Source organism: Molossus molossus, unplaced genomic scaffold, assembly GCF_014108415.1.
Source record: "Molossus molossus isolate mMolMol1 unplaced genomic scaffold, mMolMol1.p scaffold_m16_p_19, whole genome shotgun sequence".
Classification (NCBI taxonomy): Eukaryota; Metazoa; Chordata; class Mammalia; order Chiroptera; family Molossidae; genus Molossus; species Molossus molossus.
This window is the reverse complement of record NW_023425354.1, coordinates 15,299,780-15,320,209: the sequence shown is the minus strand read 5'-3', so window position 1 is coordinate 15,320,209 and position 20,430 is coordinate 15,299,780. Positions and strand designations below refer to the sequence as shown.

The window sequence follows — 20,430 nt, the reverse complement described above, 5'->3', positions numbered from 1 at the left end:
GAGTAGGGGCCTGAAAACCAGTAGGATGAGAGGAATTTTTCCTGCTACTTTACAGGAAGGACTCACATGTTCTACCTTCCATCAGCCTTGAAGGAGACTAGCGCCCTTACCCTGAGACCATGTGGCCTTCCCTGCCCTTCCCCAGAGCCTCCACCACCAGCAGGAACAGGTACCACCAACACCTCTCCCTCTGCACCGTTTCCTTAAAGGACTAGTGACAGCAGACGCATGTGTGCCAGTCCCATTGTCTCAGCTTTGCCCAGGGAGCTCATTTTGCAAAATCCAGGCAAAGCATCAGGATGAAGAAGTATTCCTTCATTATTTGGTGGTTCCCTCACTGTAAAATGAGGAGACTGAAATAGATGAGTTCTATGTTCTCTTCTAGTTCTATTTTATTTACATTCTCATTAGCACTTATTTTATAATGAATTTACTCCTGGGCCACAGTTTTCTTATCTTCAGTTTCTTCTCAGGTATCTTTTCTTCTGTGCAACCTCCTGTTCTGGTTTAGGAACAATCTGCTCTTTTTCAGTAGGATCACCTCAGTGTGGCAGGGAGAGCTCAAGTGTGTGGGTTAATCCACCATGAGCTCTGAAGTTCTACGCTGCAACTTGGGAGTTTTGTTCACCTGAAAGGTCCCACTGACCAAAGAATCTATGTCTAAACACTTATGCTCTGCGTTCCTTTCTGCATTTTAAGCATGTGCAGCAAAAATCCAGCACTTTATTAGGCCACTGACCTGAGTCCAGCCCCACTCTTTGGCCTGGGCACACCTACCAACTCCACCATTGCAACACCGGAATGGCACACAGTGCTTCTGTAAAGTGACATCCTTCAGATGCTTGGTGGCTTTTAGGATATTCATACCCTTGGTGGCCTGGGAAGTTTGTAAAGTGAACACAAAGATCTAAACCTTGATTTTCCTGATTTGGTGTGGTTTTTCTGGGTCAAGTGAATAGTGAACCATTTTCAGAGGTCACCTCAGGCTGCTTATAGGAAGAGGAAGTTCCTTTAGTTCTAAAATTCTTTTGTAAAAATTGCCAGACCCAGCGTTGGCTGCTGTGGCCAGAGGTTAGAGCTTTGGTGCCCACACCCCAGCCTGGATTGGGGCGCATGCAGGAGACAAACATCAATGTGTCTCTCTCACATCAATGTTTCCTCTCTCTCCCTCCCTCCCTCCCTCCCTTCTTCTACTTCCACTCTCTCTCTCTCAAAAAAAAAAAAAAAAAAATCCAATGGAAAAAATATCCTGGGGTGGGGATTATACAAAAAATTGCTAGACTCATATTTACCTTGGTTTAGTTCCTGTACACACCTGTTTTGGAAGAAAACAACATCATGGTTATTCATCACAATGATCATTATCTCTAAGGCTTTATTCATCCCCTTGTAAGTGAGATGATAACTTTTTTCAGGACAGGAATTCTGCGGAATAGTCCTTTGACTCTTCCATAGTCCCTAGCTTGGGATCCTGCATGCAGCTGGCAATGCATGTTATTGGCTGTTTTAGATAATATTCAACAGATAATTCCTAATAAAAACTCCTAGAAGTAGGAAAAGAAAATGAAAGTGTCTACCAGACACCTGCACTGCAGTTTTGTTTTAAGGTTAAGAACAAGAGTAGGATGCCTGTTATTACTGTTACTATTCATCAATGTTGAGGTGGTCCTAGTTAATTTAATGTAAAAAAAATGAAGTACTGGAAAGAAAGAGTCAAACAGCCCTGGCCGGTTTGGCTCAGCGGTTAGAGCATCGGCCTGTGGTCCAGAGAGACCCGGGTTTGGTACCTCGGTTGCAGTTTGTCCCCGGCCCTGGTTGGTTGTGCGGGTGGCAGCCACTCGATGTGTCCCTTTCATGTCGATGTTTCTCTCTCTCTCTTCCTCTCTCTCCCTCCCATTCTATATGAACAAAAAATGGAAAAATGTCCTCGGGTGAGGGGAAAAAAAAGAATGAGACAAACATATTTGCACATGAGATGATGCACAACCTAAAAAGCCCAAGAGCATCGATTACAATTTTATTGGCAGTACTGCGAAAATCCAGTAAGATGGCTAAATCCAAACCCTGGAGAGCAACGTGCAAACCTCAACAGCTTTCCTACACACCACAATGACGAATTAAAAAAGGAAAGAAAGAGCCCATTTACAATATCAATAAAAATGCTTAACAACCAAGGAATAAACAAAAAATGTGTAAAACCTTTATGATGAAAACATTAAAACTCTTCTGAAGGACATTAGAAAAATACGTAGCATGAGATACCATGTTCCTAGAATGTTGCAAAGATGTCAATTTTTCTCAAATTAACCTACAAATGCAGTGCAATCCTATTTAAATTCAAGATAAATTCTAAACAAAAACTGGCCAGCTAACATTTGGTAGAGAAAATATGCACAAAATATCTATGAAATGTATAAAAAAGAAGATAAAACAGCAGGAGCTTACCCTACCAGATATCAAACTATGTTACAAAGAAACTGGAATTGCATAGTGATACTGCTACTGGGACAGAAAAAGATAACTGGATCAGAATCGAGTCCCGACAAAGATAGCATTTGAGGTCAGTGAAGAAAAAAATGAGCCATGCAATAAGAAATTTTAAAACAAATGGATCTTCATATAGGGGAGAACCAGTCAGCCACATTAAAAACAAACAAAACCAGTGATAGACCAATTTTTTTAAAAATTAGAATGATAAGAAATGTTATAAAAAGGACTAGAAGAAAATATCAGAGACCACTTTCATACCACGAGGTGACAAAGGCCTCGCTAACCAAACCCCACCCACAGCCCTGAGAAGCCTGGCAGAGAGGGTGGAGACTGTCCACACCCTCCCGACTCTTCACAGCCCTTGCCCTGTTCGCCCCTCGACTATTTGTCTTCTTCCTGTTCATTTATGGAACTCCTTTTATATCAAATATCTTTTTTTTTTTATCCTCACCCGAGGACATTTTTTCATTGTTTGTTCAGACAGAGTGGGAGGGAGAGAGGGAAACATCGACATGAAAGGGACACATCGAGTGGCTGCCACCCGCACGACCAACCAGGGCCGGGGACGAACTGCAACCGAGGTACGTGCCCTTAGCGGGAACCGAACCCGGGTCTCTCTGGACCGCAGGCTGCTGCTCTAACCGCTAAACCAAACCGTCCAGGGCTATATCAAATATCTTAATCCTTACAGTGGCTTTCACTGTATTTCAATGTTTCAAATATCCCCAGTGCTTTTGTCTTTGAGGAGACAGAACAGTGGAGTAAGAAGCACAGGCTTTGCAGTCGGGCAAAATGGGATTCTGCTGGGGTTTTGCCACTGGGACCTTAAGTTGCTCTCCTTCATCTAAGGAAGAGGGTGGTACCATCCTCCTCACAGGACTGTGGGGATTGAATCAAACAACAGATGGAAAACTCTTCAACCTATGCTTGGCATAAACCAGTGCTAAGTTTGCTAATGGTGTCCCAACAAGGTGGCCAAATCTATCAAAGGCTCAGGAAGCTCTGTCCCACCACCAGATTATAAAAGTATTGCTTCTATTTTCTTCTAGTACTTTTACAGGTTCTTTTTTATTCTTTACATTTATATAAACATGTTTGTTTAAGATGAGAGAGATCTGCTGTTATTTCCCCCTCAAATAGTTAAGTAGCTTTTCTTTTACAATTTATTTTCTTCCACAGACTAGAATATTAAAAGGTAACATTTTGTAAGTCTTAGGAACACAGGGTTCTGAAGCCATTTGGTCCTTACACATCTCAGCTCTGGTCCATGATGTGTTGACCTTGGTATTGCTTTCTTGGGGAGCCACCTTTTAAAAACTGTTTACCATATTTTTAAGTTCCCAGGGGCAGGGAATGCCTCACTATTGCCTCAGAAAATGGTGACAAATCTCACAGAAGGACTAGGACCAGGGGGCTGGAGGACTCAGGGAAGGCTTCATGAGGAAGATGAACTTGAGCTGGCTTTTGAGAGGCTCCCTGGACTTCCGCAGGCAGAGCAAAACGAGGGAATTTTAGATGGGCAAAGGCACACACAGCAGGGGGTGGGCATGCTGAGCTAGCCTGTGGGAGGGGCTGCTCTGGTGGACGGAGGGCGGCCCGGCTGCTGGAAAGGTAAATCAGGTTGGATTAGTGGGGTACAGTCAAGATGGTCAGCTTAGTAAATCACTCTTTTAATGTTAGCACCTGCAGGTAAACCATGATGTAACTGAACGAGAGGGACACAGGCGCGCACCAGGGACAGGTGACTATAACATGACCTGCTGTAGAGGAGCCTGACGCAGGGTTTAGGTTGCAGTGTATTCACTGGCCCTATTTACACCATGCCTTACACACTGGAGAAGAAAGCTAAGTAAATCTGATGAATTGACAAGATCACACTTCTACCTTTCAGCCATGTCCTTTCTGCCAGGGTGACATAGCTCCACGAGGGTGGAGATTCTACATCTCTCCTCATTTCAGCCGACAAGGAAAGACATCAGCGGTAGAAAGAGAGTAATTGGCGAGTACATCAAATCGATATCATTCGTTTTGAGTTGAAGAAATGTTACTTTCTTGTCAATTCTGGCCTATTATACTTTTTCCAAAATAGTCTAGTGACTCGTTATCTTGATTTCAATTCCACAGAGGTCGCTGGGAGTGGGCTCCTTTAAAATCCCTGGAGTATAATGTGTAATACAAGAGCAAAGCAGATCTCAGTGCTGTGACTAAAGAGGCGTATCGAGTAGGAGTAGGGGGAGAGTGGCTTTGATTCTCTGTTTGTGGGCTCTGACTCTATTCTGAACACAGAATCTATTTTGCAAATTTGATTTAACTGTTGTCTTACCAAAAAGAAACAGAAGATTACAAAAAAGAACGCTGCTACTGCAATCACAGGTGATGCTATGAGGAGTTTGTTGATATGGTCAGGTCCCGGCTCTTCTTTTGTGAGCTAAAAAACAAAACCAAACCCAAAAAAACAATTAAAAAAACAAATGAAAGAGATGGAAAGGATAAAAACTAACCATTCTCCAGCCTGTTCTAAAGAACAGCGCGGCACTGTTCACTGCCGCCGCAACCCCGCTCCTTCAGGTGAATAGCCTACAGGCTCTTCGAGAACACACCCCACCTACTGGGCTATGTAATCTGAGCATCAGCAAAGCCGTGTACAATTTATTTATCTTGTGTGTTAGGGCCTCTCCTCTACCCTAGGGACAGCGGCACCATTCTCTAAATGGGCAAAGAGGGAGATCACTGTCTTAGCCAAAGTCACATGGCCGAGACGAGGTTCAGATAGGCGCCCTGGTCTTTCATGGCATGTCCTAGTCTGCCTACAAGTCCAGGTCCCGGGTTGTAGGTCTTGTCCTCACCTCACTGGGCTCCTGCAGTTCCTGCTCACCCTGGCCTTCTGTCCTCTCATTCATTTGTTCAGTATCCCACTGTGGCGTATCCCACTCTGACTTGGAAACCTTTACTTCTTGCTGCTCACGGAGCAGCTTCATCAGGAGGTCTGTTCCAGAAAATAGTTTCCTCAATTTATTTTTATAACTTGAATTGTAAAATTCAGGTTTTGAGACAAGGGTTCCCTCTGTTGTTTTTCAAATGACTCAGGGGCATATCTGCATCGTGTGCATTTGAAAAGGGAGTATAATGAAGGGTAATAATGTTGAATCGATATCTTCTAGATTTCCCTCCAAGAAATAGGGTGGTATGTAATTTAGTGCACCAAACACATCACTTTATCATTAGAGTCGAGCTGCTCACTTATGAAGTTTCCTGAACGATCGACATTTTCCATTGCTTGTGCCACCTCTGGCTGGATAACCAACTCGGTATTGTTGTTCCTCCGGCCATTTATGACCTTCATAAACGGTCCTTCTATTAGTAGTTTTTCATCTGTCAAAAAAGATGAGACCACTTTTGATGTGGAAAGACTCATGGGACAGCTATTGTCAGTTCACAGCCACACATTTTACTCAAATAAATTGTGAATCAGCAAATATTTGAGCGCCATTTAGAGACGAGAATAATAAACCCCAATTTAAACCTATGATTGTCAACACAACAAAAGGAGAAAAGGCATCTTGTAAAAAAAAAAAAAAAAAAAAAAAAAGGTGGTTATTTACTCAGAACATTCTATAGCATGAAATATAGTAACTATATTTAGGATTATTCCTCAGGATTATTCCCGAGGGCGAGTTGCCGGTTACTGAAGACAAGCCAAGGCTGGAAGACCCCACTCAGTTAGACTCTGCAGCTCTCCTGTGACTCCTCACACTCAGGTGCCCACCCTGTCCTGCCTCAGACGCAGAGAGAGCCTACGGCCTCCTCTCTCCACTCTTCAGGGAGCTCGTGTTCTTGCTGCCATCACAGATGACCACGATCAACACCCACGGCTAACAGGTCCTCATCCAGCATACTCTTCTCCACTCACCCAGCGATTCCTCAGCTCGGTCCCTGCCTCCACATACCCAGCCCCCATAACAGAAGGCTCTAAGCAGAAAAAAACAATATGTCCACCCTTGCTCTTTGCTTAACATTTAGGCAGGCATCCGGGATGTACGTTAAGAGATTTGCCAGGCTGTGTGCCACAGTGGAATGTTCGCTACATCTATGGAATAATACCTGGGGTCCTAAAATACAGAAGGGAAAAAGCAACTTTTGTCAGATGCCCCCTTTTCTTTCATTTCATGTCATTTCTTATATTTTCAGCTTTACTGGGGGAACCAACCAAAGCTTCTGACTGTGTGAAGGTGAAGTGTACCACTGTGCAGCTGGGTTTGTTCTCCAGAAGAACTGAAAGTATTGCTGGTGGTGGTGAGGGTCAGAGGAGCAGGTGAGGGTCCTGAGGAGGAGGAGCATGGGCTTGTGGAGAGCCCAGCACTGAGAGCAGGAGCCCCGGGCACTAGGCGGCAGCACTTAACACTCTCTGATCTTGCTTTCACTCACCTGTAAAAGGAGATTAAAATGCCTGTTCTGCTCACCTTTGGGTTTGAAGGGAGTAATATAACTGGTCAAAACATGGTTTTGAAAAAGATGCAACACTGTGTTTATATGAGAAGCACAGCGTTATTATTTATGATGTGCCCCAGATCACGGAGAGACAGCATTCAAGCTATCTGGGCATGAAAGCACATTCTGAGTTATCAAGTAGGTGCCAATAAACTGAAGATGTAGAAAAATACTTAGAAGCACCGAGTATGTGGTGGATAGAAAACCTGAGCTCCAGAGCGAGTTCAAGCTGGACAGTCTAAGAGCACACGGGCCTCCCATCCATCAGAAGGGCTTGGGAGCAGCTCCTGGTGATGGATCCAGAAACTCTCAGGCTTCAAATAAACCTTTCATAAAACAGCATCAGTTGTACTTAAAAAAAAAAAAATTGAAATGTATCTTACTCTTCAAAGTTTTACAGATTCCCCTCCTTTCCCCCGCCACTGACACCCTCCACCCCACCCCGCCTTCATCCACACTGTTGTCTGTGTACATTGGTTATGCATACATGCTCACCAGGTCCTTGGTTTTTATCTTTTCCAGCCGCCCTCACCCCCTTCCCTCTTAGGTTTGCCAGTCTGTTCCCTACTTCCATGTCTCTGGATCTACATTGTTCGTCAGCTTATTTTTATTCATTATGTTCTACAAATAACTGAGATCATGTGATACATATTTTTCTCTGATTGCTGGCTTATTTCGCTCAGCATAACACTCTCCAGGTCCCTCCATGTCATCTCAACAGGTAAGAGATCTTTCTTTCTTACAGCTGCATAGTATTTCATTGTGTAAATGTATCCCTACCTGTCCTACAGGGCAAAGGGCAATCGAAACCTAATGCATACAAAACAGTTTACAAACCGTGACACACTAATGAACAAGTTCTCATCTGGAAGTAAAGTACCAAGCAGAGAGCACACTATGTGGCCACTAGTGTTAATTCCCTCCCCTTCCATTCCTCTCGTTCCCTAATCTGGCTTTTAGCCAGGGAGTAGTTCTTAAAAATGTAGGGAGTGGAACTCTGAATGAATGATTAAAAATAATGCAGCTACATTATTTGTTTAAGCCCTGGATGGTGTGGCTCAGCAGTCAGAGTAGGCCTGCGGTCCAGAGAGACCTGAGTTCGGTTCCCGCGAAGGGCACGTACCTCGGTTGCAGTTTGTCCCCGGCCCTGGTTAGGTTGTGTGGGTGGCAACCACTTGATGTGTCACTTTCACGTCGATGTTTCTCTCTCTTCCTCTTTCTCCCTCCCATTCTATCTGAACAAAAACCAAAAAAATGTCTTCCGGTGAGGATAAAAAAAAATCATTATTGAGTAAAAATAAAACAAAATTGAAAAAGTTTAGCATCAGATTTTCAGCTTACCACAAGCTGCATTTGCCAGACATTGATTCTCACAATTCAGTTTGACTGTCTCGGTGATAGCTTCAATATGGATTTTAAATTGGCAGAGGCAGCAGGCCAAATGTTTAGGTAAGATCCTATAAATAGAAACAGATAATTCAATTAGTGGCAAGGAGTTACTTGAGTAGGTGAAGAGGTAGGCCGTGGCTACCACAGGGATGGGCAAAACAGAGCTGCTGGGACACATCGCCTGAACATGTGGTAGGGATCAGTTGGCCACTTGCTGCTCTTAATATTGTAAATAAATAGAGGACAGAAGTGCCCAACAGAAGGGTCAGAATGGCAGTGGGTATGGGATGCCTGGAATAAAGGTGACAGGGATTAGAATTGGGTGACACTGATCTGTAGTCCAACTCAGAAGTATCTCCTTCTCCCAACCCAAAATCTCACTTTGGGTGGAGAGCACACAGGAAGAGGAAGACCTCTAACAAGGCTCTGAATAAATCCCCAACTTCCAGAGTCCCTTTCTCAATTCCTAACTGTGAGTGGTAAATATATCAGAAATTACTCTGGGCATAAAAAACATTGTGTGGTTAAATAACAACAGATTGCATTGGCCAAATCTGGGCAATTTGAACATTTAAAAGAATAATGATAATGAGGTATAACATAATTAATTTAAAGAAGAGCCTGTGAGTTCATAATGATACTCAAAAGAAAAAGAGAGGAGCTATTATTTATAGAATGCCAGCTAAGAAATGTAGAAGGAATAATAAATTAGAAAAAAGTGTGACTTTATAACGACCAACGTAATAATTGATTCAGACATAGATGATCACCGATGCACAACTGGGTAAAAAGCTGTGCGTAGCTCTGGCCAGTTTGGCTTAGTGGTTAGAGAGTTGGCCTTCGGACTGAAGGGTCACGGGTTTGATTCCTGGCCCCAGGTCAGGATCGTGCGGGAGGCAACCAATCGATGTGTCTCTCTCACACTGAAGTTTTTCTCTCTCTCCTTCCCTCCCTTCCACTCTATCTAAAAAAAAATCAATGGAAAAATATCCTCAAGTGAGAATTCACACACACACACACACTCAAGCACAAACCATATAAGAAAAAAATGAGAGTCCATCAAAATTAAAAAATTAAAAACTTGTGGTCTTTACAGATACTTTTAATAGAAGGAAGACAAGGCATAACCTGGAAGAAGATATTTACTAAACACATACCTGAGAGAAAGGACTTATATAAAGTACTCTTAAAACTCAACAATAGCCCTGGCCGGTTTGGCTCAGCGGTTAGAGCATCAGCTTGTAGTCCAGAGAGACCCGGGTTCGGTTCCCGGTAAGGGCATGTACCTTGGTTGCAGTTTGTCCCCAGCCCTGGTAGGGGTTGTGTGGGTGGCAGCCAGTCAACGTGTCTCTCTCGAATAATCAATGTTTCTCTCTCTCTCTCTCTCTCTCTCTCTCTCTCTCTCTCTCTGCCTCCCTCTCTCCCTCCTGCTCTATCTGAAATGCAAAAATGTCCTCGGGTGAGGATAAAAAACAAACAAACAAAAAAAAAAAACCCCCACCTCAACAATAAGATAATTATCCAATTAAAATGAATTTGTACAAACACTTCAATGAAAAAGATATTTTCACATAGATATTACACATAATCAGCTATTGGAGAAACACAAATTAAAACCACAGTGTGGTAAAAATACATTCCTACAAGAAAGTCTAATTCAAAAAAACCAGAAATATAAAAATCAGGTGAAAATATGGAGCAATTGCAACTCTTATCTACTGCTGGTGGGAAGGCAACATGGTACAACCACTTTAGAAAACAGTTTAGCAGTTTCTGAACAAGGTAAACATGCACTCAGCATAAGATGCAGCATTCCTACCCTTAGGTAATTTACCCTAAAGCAATGAAAATATAAGATCAAATATTCATTAACTAATGACTGCATAACCAAACTGGTATATCCACAGAATTTGAATACTATGCAGCAATAAAAATAAATGAACTACTGATAGATAGAACAACATGGATGAATCTCAAAAGGACTATGCTAGGTGAAAAGCCAAACACAAAGCCTACACTGTACGTAATTTCTTTTACAAGACACCCTGGAAAAAGGCAAGACTACAGTGACAATAATCAGAGTGGTGCTTGCCAGGGGCTGGTGTTGGGAGGAGGAAGTGACTGCAAAGAAACATGAGGGGCCCTTGGGATGACAAAGTGTTCTGTATCTCAAATGTGATAGTGGTACATCACTACACATTTATCAAAACTCACTGCCAGGTGGTGTGGCACAGTGGTTGAGTGTTGCCCCATGCACCTAGAGGTCGCTGGTTTGATTCTAGTCGGGGCACATGCCCGAGTTTTTGGTCCAATCCCCAGTGGAGGGGTGTACAAGAGGTGGCCAATTGATGTTCTCTCTCATCAATGTTTCTCTCTCTCTCCTTCTCTCTTCTTCTCTCCCTAAAATTAATAAAGAAAAACAAAAAACAAATAACTCACTAATTTTTTCTTTGTTTGTTAATCCTCACCTGAGGATATTTTTTTCATTGATTTTTTTGTTTGTTTGTTTAGAGAAAGTGCAAGGGATGGAGGGAGGGAAGGAGAGAGAGAAAGAAACATTAATATAAGAGAGACACATGGATGGTTGCCTCCCACATGCCTCAGACCAGGGCCAGGGATCAAACCTGCAACCCAGGTCTGTGCCCTTGACAGGGAATCACACCTGAGACCCTTCAGTGCCTGGGCCAACGATCTAACCACTGAACCACACCAGCCAGGGCAAAAAGTATGAATTTAAATAAAAATTACACTTCAAAAAACATGACTTAAGAAGATGATAAAGAAAATCTAAAATAATTAAGTAAAAATAAATGTAAGAAAAATCAACTTACAGTTTTTCCAATCTGGGGCATTTCATGATGATCTTATTGACTGTTGTAAGGGACACCTGTGTTTTCCCTATGTCTCTGTAGGAGAAAGCCCAAACATGCATGATGTGAACCCACAGACAAAAATTCTATACTTAATACGGCACTTAACAACATCTGGTTACTTTAATTCTGGCTTCTCTGTCAAGCCAACTCAAAAATTTACTTGGCGTAGATGATAATTTCAGAGAGCGCTTCTTGAAGAAATTTAAATATATTTGCATCATCAAATTAATGACCTTGGTGAACAGTCCAATCTGTGTTTGGTATTTTTACCATTATCCTACTTGTCACTCTCAGTTGTATCCACCATTTGATTACTTTTTAAAAAAATACATACTGTACAACTTACTCCTTTTTTCTTTCTGAGATCAGTGGTTTTCCTACATACATCTACATGTTTCATGTCTAAATGTGTTCTTCAACCCTGCTCCCTTCCTCTGCTGGCTGTCTCGCCCTTGTGCATTCTTTCTTAATCATTTTTCTGTGCCAATAACTCTTTTAAGCTGAAAGATTAAATTTTAAGTTATGACTTTTTAGTTAAAATGCAAAATACTTATATTTGATGAAAGCAAGAAAGAGCAGAAATCATCTCATGAGCCATGAGATGGCTGCAATACTTACAAATACTTCAAAGCTGGCAAATTAAAAAGATAGGGATCTTGAACAGTTGTCAAAGGATTACCATTGAGAATTCTGAAAAATGCAATGGAATTAAAATTATCTGCATTTTCAATAAATGCCATGAAAGTTTATATTCATTTCGTTGGTGCAAAACTTGAAAGTTAAAAAAAATCACTTTCTGTCTTTACCTATAATCACCCTTAAAATCTGTAATGCATTCTTTTTTGGGGGGAATTACCCAGGTGTCTAAATGAAAAAGTGGAGAAGAGAATGTAAAAAAAAAAGCAAAAAGTATGCCATATAACTTTCTAGATTGAAAACCCTATTAGTGACTAGGCTGATAGGAAGCTCTTGCTCTATAGGAAATACTATTTCCAGTGTCTTCCATAATTCAAGGTGCTTTTCTTTCATCTCCATAACTTAAAAAAATTCCACAGTTTAAACCACCCAGTTAAAGAAAAAAATAGGACTGATTCCTTGGTTTTGGAGCCAACGAAGGGATAAATCTAAGAGGAACTGGTGAAAGCCATATTCCCATCAAATACTCCCGTGTGTATGCTTGTATCACAGGGTTTGTTACATTGTATGCAATCACATGTTTACTTGTCAATTTCTTGGACTGTTAGTGCCTGACATTTACTAGGCATTTAATAGATGTTTGTTTAATAAATAAATAACATTTTGATTATATATCAATAAAATGAAATTTGTTTTTTTGACATACATTTTTATTACAAATGCTGAAATAAATTTTCCTTTCAACAAACAAGCAAAACTAAACAAACAAACAAAAAACAAGAAGAAAGAAAAGAACATCTGTCTTTAGGTTAACTCTACTCAAGAATCATTAGTTGTACTTTTGCAGAATATTATAAATTAGATGATTATCATGGCTAATATCTATTAGGCTGCTGGGCATCTGTGATGAACATTTCACATTTAATCCTCACAATAACCTTATTGATAGATATTATTATTAGCCCTTTCTACAAATGAGGAAACTGAGGCACAGAGAGGTTATAGAACTTGTCCTAGGCTGTGAAGCTAGTAAGAATCAGACCTAAAATCTAAACTCAATTCTGACTCCAAAGCCTGTGTTTAACTTCTATGAAGAAAAGCAGTTTAAAATAACTTACTTGAACCTTAATCTTGAGACCACTAAATACAGAAATATCTTTTCAAATGTCATTTACCATCTAGGACAGCCTCTATAAGAACTATATTTTTTGTTTTTATTCCAGTTTCCTAATTATCTCCCATGATTAAATATTTAACTAGCTTGTAGTCACTGAGTCTTTAGAGATTTAAAACCATGTTGTAGGCAAATCAGTGAAAGTGATGGAGTAAAGACACCTGAAAATTCATCCCTAAATGACCAACAAAAAACAATGACAAGCCCTGACCAGTTTGGCTCAGCGGTAGAGTGTCGGCCTGCGGTCCAGAGAGACCCGGGTTTGGTTCCCACTAAGGGCACGTACCTTGGTTGCAGTTTGTCCCCGGCCTTGGTTGGTCCTGCGGTTGGCAGCCACTTGATGTGTTCCTTTCACGTCAATGTTTCTCTCTCTCTCTCTCTCCCTCCCACTCTATCTGAACAAAAAATGGAAAAAAATGTCCTCGAGTGAGGATAAAAAAAAAAAACATGGCAAAATGGCCAGAATCAACTTTTTTAAACCCTGAAAATTTCACCAACGGTCTTGCAGGAATCCAGAGGACATTCATTCAAGAGAAGTGATTAATTTCTGTAAGAACAGTGATCTGTTTGCTTTATCTCATCCTAGAGTTTTGTTTTTAATCCTCACCTGAAAATATTTTTCCATTTATCTTCAGATAGAGTGAAAGAGAGAGAGAGAGAAAGAGAAAGAGAGAGAGAGAGAGAGAGAGAGAGAGATCAATGTGAGAGAGACACATCAACTGGTTGCCTCCCACTCGATTCCCACCGGGGCTGGGGACCGAACCTCAACTGAGGTACATGCCCTTGACCAGAATCAAACCCTTAACTCTCTGGTTCACGGGCTGACGCTCCAACTGTTGAACCAAATGGCCAGGGTAACTCATCCTAGACTTTTGCTCTCCATCCTAGGGGTAAGCTTGAAAAATAGCTCATAGACCCTGTATCACAGAGGGCAGAATGGAACAAAATCTCATTCCCCCAAAAACTGTCATTTTACCTGTCTGGTGGTTCCCTGGAGACATCACTTGACAGATGTGTCTTTGACCTGACTGAGAGCTGTCTAGCACCAAAAACCTCTCTCCCCAGGGGAATTTTTGAAAAAAAAAAAAAAAAAAAAAATGCAGGTAAATGTTTTAACATAGCAGCTGCTGAGGCAACGGATAACAGTTGGTGCAAAAATAGCCTAACAAAAACAGCTTAAAAGAAAAAGCTGAGAAATGAGATGTTCAAAGAGACTCTAAAGTGCTCCAACATGTGCCCAGGAAACTGGAGAACATGAGACATATTACTGGGAATCTAGAAAAAACTATTAGCACTAATAAATGAGTTCAGCAAGGTTGCTGCGTATAAGACCAATACGCAAAAATTAGCTGTATTTCTATATACCAGCAATGAGTAATCCAAAAATGAAATCAGGAAAACAATTCCATCTATAATGGGATCAAAAAGAATGAAATACTTAGCAAAAAATATAACCAAAGAAGTTCATGACTCATATACGAAAAACTACAAAGCATTGCTTAAAAAAACTAAAGAAGATATAAATAAATGGAAAGATATGCTGTGTTCATGGATCAGAAGATGACACTGTTAAAATGGCCCTACTCCCCAAATTGATCTATAGTTTCAATGCAACCCCTATCAAAATCTCAACTGACTTCTTTCCAGAAATTGACAAGCTAATTCTGAAATCATGTGGCAATTCAAGGGACCAAGAATAACCGAAACAATCTTGATAAAGAGAAACAACGTGTGAGTACTCACATGGCCTGGGTTCAAAACCCAATTCAAAGCCACAGCAATCACAGTGCGATACTGGCATAAGGTTAGACATATATATCAATGGAACAAATTGAGAGTCCAGAAATAAACCCTCACATGTATTGTCTGTAGATTTTCAACAAGGGTGACAAAACAATTCAATATGGAAAGAACAGTTTTTTCTTTTTTTTTTTTTTTTTTATCCTCACCCGAGGACATTTTTCAATATTTTGTTCAGACAGAGTGGGAGGGAGGGGGAGAGAGAGAGAGAGAGAGAAACATCGACATTGAAAGGGACACATTGAGTGGTTGCCACCCACACGACCCAATCAGGGCCAGGGACAAACTGCAACCTAGGTACGTGCCCTTAGCGGAAACCGAACCCGGGTCTCTCCAGATCACAGGCCAATGCTCTAACTGCTGAGCCAAACTGGCCAGGGCAAGAACAATTTTTTCAAATGGTGTTGGGACAACTGTACATCCTCATGCAAAATAATGAAGTTGGATCTGCCTACACTTCACATCAGATATAAAAATTAATCAAGCCTAGCCAGTGTGGCTCAGTGGATTGAGCATCGTCCCATGGACTGAGAAGTCCCAATTTTTGGTCAGGGCACATGCCCACGTTGCAGGCTTGATCCCCAGTAGGGGGTGTGCAGGAGGCAGCCAATCGATGTATCTCTCTTGTACTTATGCTTCTATCTCTCCCTTCCCCTCTCTCTAAACAACCAATAAAAACATTTAAAAAATTACCTCAAAATGAGTCAATTAACTAAATGTAAGAGCTAAAGCTATAAAACCCTTAGAAGAAGAAAAGGAGTAAAACTCTATGACTGTGTATTAGGCCAACAGTTTCTTAGATATGATACTAAAAACACAACGAACCAAAAGGAAAATAGATAAATTAGACTTCATAAAAATGAAAAACTTTTGTGTATCAAAGGACACTATCAGGAAAATAAAAGACAAGACAACACATAGATTGGGAGAAAATATTTGCAAATTATATATCTGTTGAAGACCTACATCCATAATATCCAGTATATAAAAGATTTCTTACAACTTAATAAAAAGATAAATAACTAAATGTTTTAATGGACAAAAGATTTAAGAGACATTTCTCCAAAAAAGATATACAAATGGCGAATTAGCACATGAAAAGATGCTCAATGTCTTAAGTCATTAGGGAAATACAAATCAAAGCCACTGAGCAGAGGAGGATGGTGGCGGGCAGAACTGGAGTGAGGGTGAGTGTGTGAGAGTATGAACCAGTGCAAAAGAGAGTGTGAGTGGATGTCAGTATGGATGAGCAACCACACAGCAGTTTGAAAATGCAGGGCAGAGGATTCTGATGCTGTGGATGGGGGAGCAGCTGGCTACTGCTCTGCATGCCTTGTAAAGGCCTTTCTTCCTGCTCAAGGCCGGGAGACTCTGCCATCTTGGAATATCTGCTGGTCTTCTCTGGGAGGGGGCAGTGGGGAGAAGCTAGGGATCAGTGACCTGAGACTACCAGTGCACCTTGCATCATTGGACGAGTGGACCCCGCTGTGTCAATGTGAAGCAACGCATAGTAGTGGTGCTGTCAAGGTACCTACTCATGAAAGCAGTAACAGTGGGGAGCTGAGCACCATCCCCCACAGCAGCAGTGACTGGCTCAGGAGCGGAGCCCCACCACCAATAGCAGCTGAGGCTGGGGAGTGGACACCCTTCCCCTGGCAGCAGCAGCAGTACAGATCAGCAGATGAGACCTGTCCCCAGCAGCATCAGCAGAGGCTGATCAGGAGCTGAACCCCACCAGGCAACAGTGGTACCTGAGGACCCATGCACTCCAGAAGAACACCAGGCGGACCCTCTTTCCCCAGCAGCACCTACCATGACAGACCAATACCAGCCACCAGTTGTCAACTCTTCAGGTCCCACAGCTGACAAGAGGTGCCACACACCAGAATGGTCTGGGAGGCACAGCAGCCTTATCCAATACACACTGACCTGCCTACACATCCCAACATGCCTCACCTGGCCTAGAACTACCAGACTGCTAAAATGGTGAGACAAAGAAACAATCCCCAAATGAAAGAAAAGGAAAATCAACAGAAAAGGAATTACATGGTATGGAAGCAAGCAATTTGTCAGATAAAGAATCGAAAACAATGGTTTTAAGGGTGCTCAAACAACTTAGTGTGAACTATAAGCAACTTAATGAGAATTATAAAGAGCTCAGTGGGAACTACATCAGCATAAAAAAGAGGTAGAAGCTATGAACAAAAATCAAGTGGAAATAAAGAATGTCATAGTTGATATAAAAAATACTTTGGAAGAATTCAATAATGGATTAGAAGAATCTGAAGACTGAATCAGCAAATTAGAAGACAAGGTAGAAAAAACACTCAAATAGAGCAGCAAATGGGAAAAAAACAAAAAACAAAAAAGCAGGAGGAGAGTTTAAGGGAACTTTGGGACAACACAAAATGTAACAACATTCACATCATAGGAATACTAGGAGGAGAAGAATCAGAGAAAGGAATAGAGAACCTGGTTGAAGAAATAATGACAGAAAACTTCCCTAATTTGGTGAAGGAAAAAGTCATACAAGTCCAGGAAACACAGAAAGTCTCAAACAAGATGCACCCAAAAAGACCCACAGCTAGACACATCATAATTAAAATGGCAAAGATTAAAGACAAAGAAAGAATCCTAAAGGAAGCAAGAGAGAGACAGAAAGTTATCTATAAGGGAGCTCCCATTAGACTGTCAGTTGATTTCTCAATAGACATACTAAAGGCCAGAAGGAAGTGGCATAAAGTACACAAAGTAATGAAGAGCAAGGGTCTGAATCCAAGACTACTCTATCCAGCAAAGCTATCATTCAAAACTGAAGATAAAATAAAGAACTTCACAGACAAAAAAAAAAAAAAAGCTATTACCACCAAACCAGCACTGCAAGAAATGCTAAACAGACTGTTGTGAGAAGAAGAAATAGAGAAGGGGTGGGAGGAACACAGGCATAAAATAAAAATGGCTACTAATAAGTACCTATCAATAATAACTTTAAATGTAAATGGCTTAAATGTTCTAATCAAAAGACACAGGATACCTGATTGGATAAGAAAACACAACCCATATATATGCTGACTACAAGAGATCCACCTCACAATAAAAGGCTCATACAGGATGAAAGTGAAGGGACAGAAAAAATTTTCCAGGCAAATGAAAATGAAAAAAAAAAAAAAGCTGGTGTAGCAATACTCATATTTGATAAGATAGACTTCAAAATGAGGGCCACAATAAGAGACAAAGAAAGTCACTACATAATATTAAAGGGATCAATCCAACAAGAGGATATAACCCTGATAAAGCCCTGGCCGGTTTGGCTCAGCAGTTAGAGCATAGGCCTGTGGTCCAGAGAGATCCGGGTTTGGTTCCCGTTAAGGGCATGTACCACAGTTGCAGTTTGTCCCCGGCCCTGGTTGGGTTGTGTGGGTGGCAGACACTCGATATGTCCCTTTCAAGTCCATGTTTCTCTCTCTCTCTCTTCCTCTCTCTCCTTCCTACTCTATCTGAACAAAAAATGGAAAAATGTCCTCGGGTGAGGATAAAAATAATAAAAATAAAAATAACCCTGGTAAACATATATACACTGAATATAGGAGCACCAAAATATATTCTAAAACTTCTGGAGGACCTCAAGGGAGAGATCCATAGCAGTACAATCATAGTGGGTGACTTAAAAACCCCATTGACACCACTGGATAGATCTTCTAGACAAAAAATTAAAAAGGAGTCCCTAAATGACAAACTAGATCAGTAGGACTTATTTGATATTTATAGAACATTTTACCCCAAAGCTGTAGATTATAGATTTTTCTCAAGTGCACATGGGACATTGTCAAAGATAGACCACATGTTAGGTTACAAAGTAAGTCTCTACAAATTCAGGACGATTGAAATTATATCAAGCATCTTCTCAGATCACAATGGCATAAACTGGAAATCAATTACAATTAAAACACTCAAAAACATTCAAACACACGAAGGCTAAATAGCATGTTATTAAATGACGAATGGGTTACCAATGAGATCAAGAAAGGAATAAAAGACCTCCTGGAAACTAATGAAAATGAATACACAACTACACAAAATCTATGGGACACAGCAAAAGTAGTCCTGAGAGGGAAATTCATAGCAATACAGGCTTACTTCAAGAAAGAAGGAACATTTCTAATAAACTATCTAACCCAACTGCTTGAAGATTTAGAAAGAGAACAAAAAGAAAAACTCAGTTAGTAGAAGGAAGAATATAATAAAGATAAGAGCAGAAATAAATGACAGAGAGACTTAAAAAATAATACAAAAGATCAATGAAACCAAGAGCTGGTTCTCTGAAAAGACAAACAAGATTGATCAAACTTTAGCCAGACTCACCAAGAAACAAAGAGAGAGGACGCAAATTAATAAAATCAGAAACGAAAGAGATGAAGTAACAACGGACACCATAGAAATACAAAGGATTATAAGAAAATACTATGAAGAATTATATGTCAAAAAATTCAACAACCTAGGCAAAATGGACAGATTCTTAGAATTATACAGTCTTCCAAAACTCAAATTGGGAAGAGTCAGAAAACCTGAACAGACCAATATCAATTATGGAAGTAGAAGTAATCAACAAACTCCCAGCAAACAAAAGCCCTGGTCCAGACAGCCTCACAGGGGAGTTTTACCAAACATTCAAAGAAGAACTATTACTTATTCTCCTCAAACCATTCCAAAAAATTCAAGAGGAAGGAAGACTTTCAAGCTCTTTTTATGAAGCCAGCATAATCCTAATCCTAAAACCAGATAAAGACACTACAAAGAAAAAAAATTACAGGCCAATATCCCTGATGGACATAGATGCCAAAATCCTCAACAAAATCTTAGCAAATCGAACCCAGATAGATATATATATATATATATATATATATATACACACACACACACACACACACACACACACACACACACATATATATATATATATATTTTTTTTTTCTTTATTGATTTTTAGAGAGAGATGAAGGGAGAGGGAAAGAGAGATAGAAACATCGATGAGAAAGAACATCAATTAGCCACCTTCTGTATGCCCCCCACTGGAGATCAGGCCCACAACCTGGGAATGTGCCCTAACTGGGAATCAAACTGGCAACCTCTTGGTGCATGGGTCAACGCTCAACCAGTGAGCCACACTGGCCGGGCTGAATTCAGCAATATATTTAAAAAATTATACCACAACCAAGTGGGATTTATCCTAGGGATGCAAGGCTGGTACAATATTTGTAAATCAATAAATGTGATATACCACATAAACAAAATGAAAGTTAAAAGTCATATGATCATATCAATAGATGCTGAAAAAGCATTTGACAAAACCCAGCACCCATTTTTTTTTTTTAATCCTCACCTGAGGACATTTTCCCATTTTTTTTGTTCAGATAGAGTGGGAGAGAGAGAGAGGAAGAGAGAGAGAGAGAGAGAGAGAGAGAAACATCGACGTGAAAGGGACATATCGAGTGGCTGCCACCTGCACGACCAACCAGGGCCGGGGACAAACCACAACCGAGGCATGTGCCCCTAGCGGGAACCGAACCCAGGTCTCCCTGG

The 20,430-nt window shown here is 40.8% G+C and overlaps 1 protein-coding gene across 1 annotated transcript in view; it reads right to left on the bottom strand.

Annotated features, from left to right (window-relative positions):
• LOC118634054 overlaps positions 1-20,430 on the bottom strand; it is a 123,540-nt gene that overhangs the window by 1,317 nt on the left and 101,793 nt on the right. Inside the window, exons 16-19 of the mRNA XM_036268368.1 lie at positions 8,320-8,435; positions 5,731-5,862; positions 5,337-5,476; positions 4,814-4,918 (exon numbers count right to left, since the gene is read on the bottom strand). Of these exons, the coding sequence (XP_036124261.1) occupies positions 4,814-4,918; positions 5,337-5,476; positions 5,731-5,862; positions 8,320-8,435 (493 nt within the window). The remainder of the gene's footprint in view (positions 1-4,813; positions 4,919-5,336; positions 5,477-5,730; positions 5,863-8,319; positions 8,436-20,430) is intronic.